The following is a 15,881-nucleotide window of genomic DNA, read 5'->3' as shown; positions in this document are numbered from 1 at the left end:
CCCTGAAGTTTCAAGGTATATCATTACAAAGAAGTATAACTATTAAAGAGAATTTTCCCCTTTAAAAAAAAAAAAGTTGTACTTAGAAAAGCCATTTAAAAGATTGATCAATTTTAACTCAATTTCCTGTCTTGCCAGCCTCATTGCAAATAATCACTCATTTCTTGAAGCTAGGACTGAATATATAATGAGTCTAGCAAATCCATTTCCTCTTGAATTTTTCTTTTATATTAATTATAATTTCTGGCTACTTGCTGTTGTTGGCTTGTTCTGACCAAAAAAGGAGAGCAGACTTTGTGTAAATGTGTATTCAATTTAATTGCAAAGTAGGTAAGTTCTGTTACATCAGTTTTACATTTTCCTTAGATTGCCTGCAAATTTAATTGAAGCATGCTGTTCTAAATGAAAGCATGTTCTTTCTGTGCATGCTTTTTGCAGCTCATTTCTATGTATCATAGTTATTTTTATTTTCTGGGCTATTATTATATTAACCAGATACAGTGTGGTTAAAATTTTTGTCAGAGATTAACTTGATGGCTATGGATTTTTCCTATTTTTTATTCTAATAAGAAAAGAAATATTTATTTATAATCTTCTTTGGATCATTTGTTTTTGCATAGAAATTCTAAATGAAGTTGATTTTTGCTGTCAATCTTCTACAGTTAGGTCATACTTTCTTCCTCCTTTACAAATAAGTATAGCTTAAGTAATGGTTGAAATAAGGAAAAAATGAAATGTTACTTATAAAGACAATTCTTACTATATATCAAAACATTTTTAAAAAATAGAGATAGTGATGAATAGTGGAAAAAGCTGTGAGTGGAGAGTCTCTCTTTAGAATTTGGTCTTAGGTCTTCTGCATAATAGCCTTGTGACCTAGACAAAATGACAATGTCTCTGAGTAGTTTTCTGATCTGAAAATACCTATAAGGCTTACTTAACATGACTGCTGAAGAATAAAATAATGTATATGAAAGTACTTCAAAAATAGAAAACATTGTAACTAAAAAGGTGCTATTATTACATGTTTTGCTAAATAGCTCAAATTTTTAAAATCCTCATAGAGCTGCCTGTCACTTTCTTAGGTTGTGGTATGTTCTTTGGAAGGAAAACAACGTAAGATTAGTATATATAGGTGAGTGGTTTGTGTTGGTGACAATTTTCAAAGCCATTCAGGTAAGCAGGCAAATAAATACACTTAAGAGGGAAGGATTTTGCTACAGAAGCATCACTAAGCAGGATTTTAGTCAGTGTCTAGGAAGAAGGATGGAGTGAAAAGCTAAAAAAGAATACAGAAAAATAAATTCTGTTAACAAGAATTTTAGCTCAAAAAGATTGTCCCAGATGTTGGAATTTATTAATGTGAAGTGTTGCTTGCATTCACCCCTGTTTTTGGAATTTGAGTCTATTACTTTTCCACTTCAGTCAGCTATGTTTTGTCTGGATATAGACTCTGTATCACCAGAGTGTCCCTTCATAGGAAACTCTTGTGCTGCAGCCTGTGAGGTAGTTGAGGCCTGACTATAATTGAGACAGAAAGAGATAGAAAGAAGTAGATGGAGTCTAGATGGTTTAAGAGATAAAATAGGTAGGATATGGGAAGTAAGGAACAGTGAGAATCTATGAAGGCTAGCTTGCACAACTAGGTAAGGGGTATTTACTAAAATGAACATTTGAGGAGGAGGAGGAGATGTATGGAAAAGAATAAGAGTTTTGGATTTCAATTACTATAAGACTTAATCTACTTGTAGAGATGTGTAGCTAGCAGTGTAGTATAAATGTTGAAACATAAGTATTTTGAAATCCAGAGACCAGTTTCACCATTTACTTAGCTTGTGACCTTGAGCAGGTTATTTTGCCTTCTAAAGTCATTGTTTTCTCATTGTTGAGACCATAATACTTCCAGGAGTTAACATAAACATTAAAGATAAAGTATAGTACCTGGCACATAGTACCAGGTAAATTTTAGTTAATATATGTGAGTCTGACAGTTAAAATCTTGCACTCAGATGTGTGGAGTAAGATGAAAAGATAACCATTGAATAGATGATCTTCATTTGATATAAGTTGTAGTTACATTTTTAAAGTTTATATTCATTTTGCATGGCGTATTTTACAACACATTTTTTATACTTTAGGTATTAATCCAAAATTATCATTTTTGGACAATCTTTTAAAAATATGATTTATTAATTTCTTTAGCTCTTTTTTGACAATGACAAGTGTGACTTGGTCCAAGCCATCTGCTTTGATTTGGGAAGAAGACTATTTATATTTGGTACCTTAGGTGAGTGGTAGCAGAGAAAAGCTTGACCTGAAAGGCCTGTATCCTTCAGCCACAGCCCAGTACAAGAAGAGCTATTAAACTGCATATTCTGGGGGCGCCTGGGTGGCTTAGTCGGTTAAGCATCCGACTTTCGCTTAGGTCATGATCTCGCGGTTCGTGGGTTCGAGCCCCGCGTCGGGCTCTGTGCTGACTGCCAGCTCAGAGCCTGGAGCCTGTTTCAGTCTGTGACTCCCTCTCTCTCTGACCCTCCCCTGCTCACGCTGTCTGTCTCTCTCTCTCTCCAGGAAATAAATAAAACATTAAAAAAAAACAAAACAAAAAAAAAAACAAAGTCATTAAAAAAAAAAAAATAAACTGCATATTCTGATCAGCACTTAGGCAGAAGGAAGAGAACTGTAGTTGAAAGCAGTAGGAGATGGAAGGGAATGGGATGTGCCCAGGACAGTCTAAGGCTAGGTGTGGAGGGCAGGATAGGTTATTCCTCCAAAAAGAGGCTCTTACTGAGTTCATTCACTCAGATCCCTGAAATGTAAGTTGGATTCTGCTCCCATAGACTTAGCACATCAAGTTAGACTGTAAGTTTTCCTATAGGGTTGTTAGATGTAACAGATAGGTTCTGATACAGTGCTATTCATTTGGTAAGTTACTGACAAGTCTTCTGAGCTAACTTAATGGGGCTATAAACACCTTTTATAACATTGGGGAAAATACATAACAGTCTGACAAATTTTGTCATAATCAAAATTAGTATATTAGCTCATTCTTATAATAGTTATCAAGTATATTACATTTTTTAAAAATGAAAAATAAATGTCACATGCCATCCTTTCTAGAGGAGAATCTGAATATCTTCAAATTATGGCATGTTGCTGGGTTTTTTTGAAGCTTGAATAATCTTAAATCATTTTCTCTTATAGCATCTTAAACTTATATTGTTTAGAATTAGCACATAATTAGTCTGATCATGTTAAATGACTCAGATCCATACTGGAGAGATATCTGCTTAATTGAGGAAAAAGGAACTTATCAGTCACCAAAGCACACTCTTACTTTCCTTCATAGAGCTGCCTCACTGCTGTAAGCTTAGATTCATTCTTGCATTACTACCAAATCGATGCAGTAATGTCCTGACTAAAGGTTTGGTTAGATGGGAGAACATTTATTGTAATATCTTAGAGAATTGAGATGTAACTCTTTCTTGCTAATTATCTGACTAAAAATGACTACAGATGAAAAATAACTTTAAAAGTTATTTTGAAATATATACTATCTAAACCCCTTCAATAATTCAGTATAGCAAAAAACAGTTGTTTAGATAATCTGAAAATTCATTTACAAAATTGGGAAAAGGAAAGACAGAGTGATCTTGTCATTTTAATAGGTATTATAGTTCTGATATGTTTCTTTATTCTTTATCAGATACACATTTTAAGCATTCCCTCAATTAACAAATATTTATTGAGTGCTTATTTTGTCAGGCCCTGCCCTTAGGCACTTGGGGATACAGTGGTACAGCCTCTTATATTCTACATAATAAAAAAATAACGTGTCAGGAGGTAATACATATTGAGATCTAATGAGCAGATAAGTAACAAAAGCTTCATTAGTCACCTCACTTAGGGAAGTAAAGTGTTATAGCTGAAAAAGTGCAAGAATAGTAAACATGAGTCCTGGTTAGGGGTGAACCATAAAAAAGGTTAAAGAATTGGGATGCCTGGGTGGCTCAGTCAGTTGAGTCCCCGACTTCAGCTCAGATCATGATCTCACGGTTCATGGGTTCCAGCCCCATGGCGGGCTCTGTGCTGACGCTCAGAGCCTGGAGCCTGCTTCAGATTCTGTCTCCCTCTCTCTTCTCTCCCCCGCTCACACTCTTGTCTCTCTCTCTGTGTCTCTCTCTCTGTCTCTGTCTCTCTCTCTGTCTCCCTCCCTCTCTCTCTCTCAAAAATAAACAAACATTAAAAAAATTTTTTTTGAGTTAAAGAATCCAAATACTAAATGACTTGAAATTATGAATGTGAGTTAGGAATTTGCCAAAGGAAATTATGGGAAAAAGTGAAACATTATTCATCTGAAAGTGAAGTTTTCCATATATCTCTGAGGCCTTGACCCTCAATTTCCTCCCATATAGTAAGGCTCAAACTAGATATTGCTGAGAGTCTTCTTTAATAACTTNCCTAAACTAACTTGCTTTCATTCTACTTTTTAAAGAATTTCAATGTAGGTGCTTTTGTTCATGCCATGTGTTGTTTTATGACTTGTTGGTTCCAGGCATGGTCTGTCCTAAAACCTGATCACACCTGTGTAAACTGAACATTGTACCTGAAAGAACAGCTAAAATTTATCTCTAAGAATATATAGGATAGCAGTGTTCTGCTGACACTGTCTGTATATTATGTTACCTACTGAGAGGGAGGGAGTGTATTATCACCTCCTGAGAGGTTACGCAGTTTGAAACAAACCCAATAAGTCAAAAGCCCATAGTTGAGCTACAGGTAGAATTTATCCTTGTTGTTACTAAGATCCAAAACTTTCCAATTCCAGAATTTAGGAAGAAGAGTGCTAGCTTTTAGTCTGTTCCAGTGTGAATAGGAAGAAAGGGCAGGAAACCAAATATTGCATTTCCAAAAAATATACTCACTTCTGAAATTTAAATATTGGTTTATTTTAAATAGGCGACATAAACATTACTTGGATCCCTAGGTCTGAGCTCTGTCCAGGTATTCTCTATATTTTAAAAGGAAACCAGACAGGGGAACCTTTTCTCTGTTAAAGATTCTTTGAGTCCTGTGAAGCAGAGATCTTATTTCTTGATGTTTTTAACAGTCTTCTAGATTAAAATGTTTAAAGACTGTCTAGTTATTTTTTTAATATAAACAACACAACTTTTAAGAATATGTGTTCTTGGGGCACCTAGGTGGCTCAATAGGTCAGGCATCCACCTTCGGCTCAGGTCATCATTTCACAGTTCATGAGTTCAAGCCCCATGTCCTGCTCTGTGCTGACAGCTCAGAGCCTGGAGCCTGCTTTGGATTCTGTGTCTCCCTCTCTCCCTGCCCTTCCCCCACTCGTGCTCTGTCTCTCTCACAAATAAATAAACATTTAAAAATTATCATAAGAATATGTGTTCTTGACATCCGCTTTCATTATTTTCAGCTGAGAAAAAAGTTCCAACCTGCCTCTTTTGGAAATGGAGAATAAGACTTTTTGTAACAGACCATGATAGTCTTGTGCATATTTATTTTATTCTGGCTAAAGACTTTTTCATCCATTTTGTATTTTCACTACCTAAGGGCATAAGCTTTTTAAAAAGTCTGGGGGTGCCTAGTGGCTCAGTTGGTTAAGCGTCCGACTTCAACTCAGATCATGATCTCACGGTTCATGGGTTCCAGCCCATGTCAGGCTCTGTGCTGACATCTCAGAGCCTGGAGCCTGCTTCAGATTCTGTGTGTGTCTCTCTCTGCCCCTCCCCTGCTCATAGTCTGCCTCCGTCTCCCTCCCTCTCTCCCTCTTCCCCCCTTCTCTCTCTCAAAAATAAATAAAAACATAAAAAAAATTTTTTTTTAAGTCTAATAAGTTAGGGGCACCTAGGTAGCTCCGTCAGTTAAGTGTCTGACTTTGGCTCAGGTCATAATCTCATGATTGGTTTGTAAATTCAAGCCTCGGTTCAGGCTCTGTGCTTGATAGCTCAGAGCCTGGAGCCACTTTGGATTCTGTATCTCCCTCTGTATCGGCCCCCACTGTCTCTCTCTCTCTCTCTCTCTCTCTCTCAAAGATAAATAAACATTAGAATAAAGAAGTAAATAACAAAAAGTCTAAACTAGAAAATGCAGTTAACCAGAAAAATCTCCAGTCTTCAAGCATGTCGATGAACTGAGAGTGCATAGTTAGAAATCCATTCTGTCCAGAAATGGCAGGTAAGCTCCATTATTGTGTTTCTTACTCTCTCACTTATTACTGTTTTCCTGAAGCACTTTGAAAAGCATTCTGAAATTTGTGATTAGGCTTAGCAAGAAAGAGATACAATTCATCAGTGACACATACTGAGATTGCAAGAACCATAGCAAATCACATGCCGTGTCCCTGAACTGTACTCCTGATTGGTTCTCACAGAACAGCTTTACCAGAAATATTCTGTTGACTATTTCGTTTAATAAAACTTTTAAAACTTTTTAAAGATGGTGAAATATTTTAATCTTTCTAAAAATATATACAAATACTATAGCAAGCACCCATATACAAAGGACTCAGATTTCTTAAATCTTTATTTTGCTTTGATTCAGGTATATATGTATGTATTTAGGTTTTTTTAATGTTTGTTTATTTTGAGAGAGTGAGAGAGAGCAGACACACCAGCAAGGGAGGGTCAACTAGAGAATCCGAAGCAGGCTCCTTGCTGACAGTGCAGAGCCCTGACAACCATAAGATCATGATTTGAGCTGAAATCAGGAGTCTGTCACTTAACCAACTGAGCTCCCCAGGCACTCCAGCTCAGGTTGTTTTTTAAGAAATAGAACATTAAAGGTGAAGTTGGAACCTCTCCTTAATTCTGTTTAGTTAGAATTTCATATACAGGTTTTTGTTGTTTCCTTGGGACCTCCTGGTTCTCTTCCTGCTATAGTTAATTGAGAAGGAGTTGAGGGATAAGTATTTTCACATCTGAAGTTTCTCTTTTGAATGTCTTATTTTTTCTGAATTTCTTATTTTTAAAAAATTCTAACTTGGTATATTCAAATAAAATGAAAAAAATTTAATTCAGTGCTTAAAATAACTTTTCCTGGGGATATAAATGAAAGATTTGAGGGAGTTTTGAAAATACAATCATATTTTGCTTAGCTCAGAAGTTTTTGGGGTGCCTGGGTGGCTCAGTCCGTTGAGTGTCCTATGCTCACAGTTTGTGAGTTCAGGCCTCGCATCAGTCTCTCTGCTTTCAGCACAGAGCCTGCTTCAGATCCTCTGCCCCTCCCCTGTGTACTCACGCTTTCTTTCTCTCTCTGTCTTCCCCTCCCTCAAATATTTTTTAAAACAATTTTCAGCAGTATAGCAACAAGTTTTTTAGAAGTTTTATGTGTCTTATATTGTTAGACTTAACTTCTTTCCCATTTTTCTCCAAAGAAAACCTTTTTCAGATAGTAAAAATGATCCAAGATGCTTAAGCAAACACCCATACCTGATTATCTTGAAGAGATTTTAATGATAGTCATAGTTATAAACAAAATATAGAAATCTGGTTAAAGGAGGTTTAAATTCAAGAAAGTAACTACAAGTGGACTTTTTACTCCAATTAGTGTAAGAGCTGATTAGCAGTTATGTTAGTCTTGGTTAATGTCTCTTGTAATAAGCTCCTAAAAGGCTAGGTTCACTTCTTCTATATTTTCATTGTGTATCCTCACCTCATCTCGCTACCCCCATGTCATTAAAGAATTCCTTAAAATTTACCAGCCAGTAGAAGTCTGAACAAAGAAAACTAAGGTAACATTTTACTCCTCGGTCACATTTTTCAGATCTGAGTTCTTGTCTTAGCAAGTAAAACATAATACATAATACAGTAATACATAATATTTGGCAAGCACCCCAACCAAGAATTTTTTAAACTGTGAAATTAGATTATAGCCTTCTCTAAGTCCACATCCTCCTTTTTTATTTAGGGATCTACATTTTATCTGTTTTTATAAGTAAACCTTTGAAAAGGGGTGAAATTTAGTCTTTATTGTACAAATCAAGTTCCTTATTCAAAGTCCAGAGATTCTTGCAGATTACACTGTTTCATTGGAATTTTAAAATATTAAACTATTATATAGTATAATTGAATAATTAACTGGGACTTGAAATCTTTAGAGAATAAATTCTTTTTGAGAAAAGATTTTAGGCTACCCAAAATGCTTTTTGTCACTTTCTGCTATAAAATTATAGTCAGTATTTCTAGCCTCTTGTTTATCCACCCGTTCTGGAGCTTTATGGTTTTGAGGAATAGAACTGTTAGTTCTATAGAAAAAACTCAGACCAAGTAAAGATTCCCCAATTTTCTGTTGGCTGGAATTAGATACCATCACTCTCTCCTACATTATAGTTAAATATAAAATTCAAATTCCAGACTTGGGTTAGCAGGGAGGCTCTTTGGGTCTAAAGATTGTAAAATACAAATAAAAGTGAGGGGTGCCTGGGTGGTTCAGCTGGTTGAGCATCCAACTCTTGATTTCAGCTCAGGTCATGGTCTCACACTTCATGAGTTAGAGCTCCATGTTGGGCTGACAGCACGGAGCCTGCTTGGAATTCTTTTCTCTTTCTCTGCCCCTCCTGAGTTCATGCTCACTCTCTCTAAATAAGTAAACTTTAAAAAAAATAATGCAATTTTCTAAAATGGAAACTTTGGGGAGAAAAATTTGTTAAACTGTAAGCACTCTAGACATTCAGAAGGCTTTCTGTATGCAATGCCCTTACACAAACAAGTACCGTCATTGTCCAAAACCAAAACTCTGCTGTTGCCTTTGAAAGCCTTTGTGGGTGTTTTTTTGTTTGTTTGTTTTGTTTTGTTTTTTAACTCTTAAGTCCAAAAAGGGAGCAAGCTTTGGCCAAAAAAAAAAAAAAAAAAAGCACTAGGGGAACTGATCATGGAGCAGACTATGCCCAACACTAACTTCCTTCTCCACTTTTGCCTTTTACTATTAGTCTATGAAAGATTAATAAATTTTACATAGTATGTTTTAAAAAAGTAACTTTGGGGCACCTGGCTAGCTCATATGGTAGAGCATGCAACTCTTTTGATCTTGGGGTCTTGAGTTCGAGCCCCATGTTGGTGGTAGGGTTCACTTAAACATGTAAGTAACTTTAATAACCAGTTGTTTGTATCTATATGAATCCTTTCAGCAATACTGCTTTTTCAGAACACCTTAGATAACTATCACAAAAAGTTTGGATTAAGGAATATGAAGATCATTTTGCAATTTGGAGCACTTTGCAGGATAGGACAGCTGCAGGATAGGATAGCTTAGGGGAGGTGCTAGAGTAGGAGATTAAATTAACAAGACCTAAGCAGACGGAAGGGGAAGTGCCAGCAGTGAGGACAAAGAAAGGAAGTGTTAACATCAAGTGTTTCAAATTTCTGCCTAGCATTCACTCTTCCCAAAGATAGTAAGAGGAGAAACTTCTTCCTCTTTTGTAATCTCTCTGATTTCCTTCTGTTGGGATCCAGAGCTCAAGTGTCTACTATTTGGATTGTAAGTAAGGTATATTGTCAGATAGTTGGACTTCTATGGACCAACCTGAGGACCTTACTACTGTCTGAAAAGTACTATCCAGTAGAAACCTATGTGTAACACATACATAATTTAAAATGTTCTAGTAACAGGGGCACCTGAGTGGCTCAGTCGGTTAAGCATCTGACTCTTGATTTCAGCTCAGGTCATGATCTTGAGGTTGTGAGATCGAGCCCCACATTGGACTCCATGCACTGAGTGAAGCCTGCTTGGGATTATCTCTCTCCCTCTCTCTGCCCCTCCCCTTCTCAGCTTCTCTCTCTCTCTCTCTCTCTCTCTCTCTCTCTCACACACACACACACACACACACACACACACACACACACACACAAAATAAACATTAAAAAAAGTGTACATGATAGAATCAGAATTCTAGGTCATTTGCCCATACATACTATTCTGTGGACAGTCGTTTTAAAGCTTATGAAGAGATATTCCAGTGTGTTAAATCATGTAAGCAGTTCCTAAACAGTATTTGGAATGGTCACAAATCCTTCTCAAAGGGAAGGAAATAAATATTTCTTCAGGACCTCATATTATCCTTTACAGTGTGAAGTCTTATTTAATTGATCATAATCACAGGTGGTAAATAGTAGTATCATTTTGTGTTATTAAGAAAAAGAGTTCAGAGTCATGCAACTAGGAAGCAGTAAAGCTGGAACACAGATCTCTCGATCAGTCTTTTTCCAGACTCATGTTCTTTCCACTATAATGTATTGCCTTCCTCAGTCTCAGGAATTGTTCGTGGTTCCTAGATGACCTACTTGGCCTCTAACATATATACTGCCAGTTTCCAGAAAGGGAAAGCACTTTCATCCTGACATGTATTGCCATTTTTATATTAGAAAAGTTGACAAGCACTAGATAATTCCTTTGCTTTTACTTAGTTGTTTGTGCTGCTAAAGGAATAATTGATAAATAATAACTGACAGAAGAATCAATATGGTATTCTTAGCTTTCTCTCTTCACAAAGGACACCTTTTATTTTCTTTGATACTATTGTTCATTACCCATTCCCTTCCCTTCCCTAGTTATGTGATCTCTTCTTGGTGGTGATAGAAGCATCTACTAATTGTTTTGTTTTTTAATTCAGAAAGCATTTATGATATATACCCCTGATCACAGATCCTGGAGGAAATTCCAAGGGACAAGATATCTGCCTTTAAGAATGTATATTCTTTAGGGGCGCCTGGGTGGGTTAGTTGGTTAGGCATCCGACTTTTGCTTAGGTCATGATCTCATGGTTCGTGGGTTCGAGCCCCGCGTCGGGCTCTGTGCTGACTGCCAGCTCAGAGCCTGGAGCCTGTTTCAGTCTGTGACTCCCTCTCTGACCCTCCCCTGCTCACACTGTCTCTCTCTCTCTCTCCTAGAAATAAATAAAACATTTAAAAAAAAGAATTTATATTCTTTAAAAAAACAAACAAAAAACCTTGAAGGAAAATTAATAACAAATTGATCCCTGTAAGAAAATGAAGTGTACAAGAAAGGACAAGGAGACACAGATAAAGATGATTGCAGAAAAGAAATAGTTGCAGCTGGTAATCATTTAGTTCTCATCAAAGTCCAGCTGTGCTAAAAATCATCAGGAAGCAGAGCCCACTCTTAGATTCAGAAGTAGTAAAGACCTACATCATGTGGTATGAAAACTGTGGCGTGGGAGGTCTTAGCCTGTTCTTAGATCAAACCATGAGGCCAAGCACAAGTGAGTAATAATAATAAAAATAACTTGAACTTCTCACCCATAATGAGCACAAGTATTGAATCTGACTCTGAAGAAATACTTGCAGACATTCATCAAGTAATTTATCTTTTACCATGATTTGCATTATACAAACTATTGAATTATTATGTACTCTTCTCCTTAGTAGGTTAGGTCATTATTAGATATCCTAGAGTTGTATCAGCCTCAGGTTGATGACCACATTTCCAGTCTGTTTCTAATGCTATTTTTTCATACCAAGCCAAACAAATTGGTAGGTGCTAGATGTTTCGTAGGCTTTTGTACTGAATCCTTTACTTTAACCTTCCCATTCAGATTCTCTTGTAACTATTTAACAATCACCATCAACATTTATTAAACTTACCTATATGTAGATCATTGGAATGCTGGGCCAGGGATAGGTGTTGTTTTTTGTTTTTAAGAAACAATCTTATCTGTTTAGTGAAGTTTTATTTCCTTTTGTAAAAGGTACACAATAAATATTGATTTGAATCTAGACTTGGCTTTAACATTTTTAGTTTTAGGTTCTTGCAGATCTTACAAACAACAATTTGTTCTATGTAAATAAAAGATGTTTTAGAATCTATACTGCTAATTAGAAAACTGTTTCCTAGCACTGTCTTTTAAAAATGTTAGCATGTTGTAATTGAATTGAATTGTTTAGACCCAGCCCAGTCATGCATTGAGGGAAGTTGGTCTTCTTTCCAGCTGCACCTACTGTGTGTAGCAGAGCTCTTGTTTTCTCACTGCATCCTGACTCTTCTCCTCATGGTATATTCTCAGGCCATGTTTGTATGTCATTAAACATCAGTAAATTGATCAAGTAGTGTGGTGGGTACAGTTGTTGTCAGCCCTGATAATTTCTTCTTTTCAACTGTCAGAAAAACTTCCATCATAATTTTTTTTTTTTTTTTGCATTTTTCTACCTCAAACTTCCTGACCTCCTTGTTTAGTTTAATTGTGAAAAATAGGTATTCTCACTTAAGGAGATGACCATTATTTTTTTCCTACAGTGTTTTAGACAAGATCTTTATATAAAAACAATTACATGTGAGAATAGAACTATGAATTAACTATTTTTGTCTTGCTCTTACTATATCACCTTAAAAATCCACTTTTCTAAAAAAATCCACTTTACTGTGTTCACAAAACTGACTTAATTTTTGTCTTGTGTTTCAACAGAAGGAGAATATGTTAAAATGTTTATGCGAGGTCGACCAATTACAATGTTCATTCCTTCTGATGTTGAAAACTATGACGAAATCAGAACAGAACTGCCTCCTGAGAAGCTGAAACTGGAGTGGGTGTATCCTTCCCTACTGTGACAGCAAACGTGTTCACTTTGTCTTCATTTTAAGAAAAATTAGTTTGCCTAACCTCCATCAAAATTGTTTTTATACAAGGGGCGCCTGGGTGGCTTAATCGGTTGAGGGTCCACCTCTTGATTTCATTTCAGGTCATGTTCTCATGGTTCATGAGATCCAGCCTCGCATCCGGCTCTGCGCTGACAGCACAGTGCCTGCTTGGGTTCTCCCTCCCTCTCTGCTCCTCCCCCGCTCATGATCACACATGCACACCTGCTCTCTTGAATAATTAAACTTTATTAAGAAATTGTCTTTATACAAGAAAAGTGTGGTAAGTATACCAACCACTTGAGAAAGTAATGTTACCTCTCATCCTCTACATATTACATGTATTTTTCTAATAGCAATTTAAAACCACCCAAATTATAATAATTTTGGATAGGGCAGACAGTGTGCTGTTAACATCGTGTCAGGTACTTACGGTGTGGTAGAGAAGGCATGGGAATGGAATCGAAGAATCAGCTCTGCCACCCACAGTGAACCTTCCCTTACTCATAAAAAGAAGTTAATAACTCCTGCTTCACTGAACTATTGTAAGAATTAAATAAGAAAACATCAGTTTAGCATTTTGTAACCTGTGAAATAATGTAAATTATTTTATAAAGAGCTGAAATTAACAGGGTTGATTTTAATTCCAGAATTAATTTCTTAGCCAGACTTGATAAAAAGTGACTGTATAAGAGAGCTCTCTTAATTTCACTTAGAAATTTTTCTCTCAGAACCTTTGAGAAATTCTGCGAAGCAGAATGGAGTCAGTAGTTTGACCTCAACTTTCTGCCTCCATTCTTCTATACCCTCTTCCCCTCTCCCTTGAATCATCCCCTCCTTTCCACACAAATTAGCTTGGGAAAACTCACCAATCCTGAAATTCTATACAACTTTTTTTTTTCTAGTGTTTATTTTTGAGAGAGACAGAGTGCAAATCGAGGAGGGGCAGAGAGAGAGAGAGGGAGACACAGAATCTGAAGCAGCCTCCAGGCTCTGAGCTGTCAACAGAGAGCCCGTCGTGGCCTCGAACTCCTGAGCCATGAGATCATGACCTGTGCTGAAGTTGGATGCTTAACCGATGGCGCCACCCAACTGCCCCTGTCTTATTCATTATTTAGGTCATTTCCTCTGCCCTTCTTTTGATCCCTGTCTTCACTTTCTCTCCATTTAAATTAGGTGTTCCCCATCGCTTCTTGGCCTTTTGACTAAGATCAAGTGTAAATTAGGTGTTCCTTCTGTACTGTTACTTTTCTTCCCACAATTTCTAATGATATATTGGTGTTTGTTTTTGTCATCGTTGCCAGAACCTAAGTTCCAGGGACAACAGGCATCCATTCGTTTCGTTCAGAACTGTATGTTCAGTTCTATGCCTGCCACGTATTAGGAACTCAGTATGTATTTGTTTGGGGAATGAGGAAACTAAGTTTTGTACACGTTAAAAACTCAGGGTTGCACCCTGGCAAGTGGCAGGACTTAAGTTTCCTAGTTCTGATGCATTCTGGTTTTCTTTATGCCTTCCTGATTCTCTTAGGGATCCGTGAAAAACCTGTTAGTTTACACCTTAAAAATGACATTTATTAAAAACCTTGACTCTTGTTTAAGGTATGGTTACCGAGGAAAGGACTGTCGCGCTAATGTTTACCTCCTTCCTACTGGAGAAATCGTATATTTCATAGCATCAGTAGTAGTACTATTTAATTATGAGGAGAGAACTCAGCGACACTACCTGGGGCACACAGACTGTGTGAAATGGTTGGTATCATTTAACACTTGTGTTTTTCCTTGTCATTTTTGCATTTCTTTATAATTGGGGTTTTTCAGAAATGATTTCTTCTGGAGAGCGCAGATCTTATGGGCATTATGTAGAATATATTTTTAAAAGGCACTTTAATATGGGGAAGCTGTAGCGGAACTTTTCTTAAGATAATTTTAACTGATACTACTCTTCTGGAAAGTAATGAGCAGTACATACCAAGAACAAAAAATTTACATTCTTTTTTTTTTTTTTTAATATTTTTATTTATTTCTAGGAGAGAGAGAGCGTGAGCAGGGGAGGCTCAGAGAGAGTGGGAGATACAGACTCTGAAATAGGCTCCAGGCTCTGAGCTGGCAGTCAGCACAGAGCCTGATGCGGGGCTCGAACCCACGAACCGTGAGATCATGACCTAAGCGAAAGTCGGACGCTTAACCGACTAAGCTACCCAGGCGCCCCAAAAAATTTACATTCTTGATAAGCTTACCCCTTAGTTGCAAGATGTAGAAAGAGTCTAAATGTGGAGGAAGACATCTTTAAAAAGAAAAAAAAAACTTTGCTAGTCACTCATATATTTATCATGAGAAATGTGGGCATAGATGCTGCACAGTTTTCAGGTTGTTCTTAAAAGTTTCATGCCCCAAATTTGACTTCTGAGAGTTTAGCATTAAGACCTAACTAAAAGGTTGGAGGTACTATGTGTGAATATGTTCATTGTTTTCCTTTGTATAAAAGTAGAAATGGTAGAAGAGCTGTTAATAAGATGCATACAGATGATGTAACAGAAGGGAGAAGTGCTGACGTTCGACACAGAATTTGCACAGTGCAGCACTGCAGCTTCACTATAATAAAGCCATCTGCATGTGCGTGCCTATGTGCAGGACTAGAAAAGAAAGGAACTGGAACGAATGAAGACATGCCACAGTTGTGAATCCATACTTTCTTCAAATTTAGAGCTCCATTAATTTGTTTCGTTTAGCAAAGAAGGAAAAGGTAAAACTGAAAACTTAGAAAAAAATCTTCTAGATGATTGATGTTTATTTGATTTGCTAAAGAAAATAAAAGAGGTCACAATGAGAATTCTTTAATAATTAAAAATGTTTGAAAATGGATAAATGTTGATCCTAAGGCATATTTTCGGCTGTTTGTAATGTTTCCCGTATTAAAACTGATTAAAACTGTTGTTAATACTGCTTTTTAGCCTTGCTATACATCCTGACAAAATTAGAATCGCAACTGGACAGATAGCTGGAGTGGATAAAGATGGAAGGGTGAGTGGCATAGTGTTCTGCACGCTGTACCAGTGACAGTGCCATTAGAATGGAATTGATAGTAATTTTAACTGCAGCTCATTTACTTCATTCTTTTAAAATTTGGCAGCTAAGGGATTTCTAGTATAAGTAGCAGGGAAAAAATAGTAGCATGTAAAAAGATTTCAAAAAACAAAAGAGAATCATACTACTTAAATATTTTTCTCTAAAAGTAAGAGTTCTCCTAAGGAAAATATTTACTTGTA

General features: G+C 36.7%; 1 protein-coding gene across 6 annotated transcripts in view; it reads left to right on the top strand.

Annotated features, from left to right (window-relative positions):
- The window catches only part of EML4 (EMAP like 4), a 148,531-nt gene that overhangs the window by 86,723 nt on the left and 45,927 nt on the right, over window positions 1-15,881 (top strand). For all 6 annotated transcript variants that reach the window (XM_077773518.1, XM_077773521.1, XM_077773520.1 and 3 more), the window contains 3 exons: window positions 12,443-12,566; window positions 14,215-14,364; window positions 15,567-15,636. In XM_077773518.1, the coding sequence (XP_077629644.1) occupies window positions 12,443-12,566; window positions 14,215-14,364; window positions 15,567-15,636 (344 nt within the window). The remainder of the gene's footprint in view (window positions 1-12,442; window positions 12,567-14,214; window positions 14,365-15,566; window positions 15,637-15,881) is intronic.

This window comes from Crocuta crocuta, unplaced genomic scaffold (assembly GCF_008692635.1).
Source record: "Crocuta crocuta isolate KB4526 unplaced genomic scaffold, BGI_CrCroc_1.0 scaffold67, whole genome shotgun sequence".
NCBI lineage: Eukaryota > Metazoa > Chordata > Mammalia > Carnivora > Hyaenidae > Crocuta > Crocuta crocuta.
Note: the sequence above shows the minus strand (reverse complement) of the source record. Positions and strands in the feature narration are given on the sequence as shown.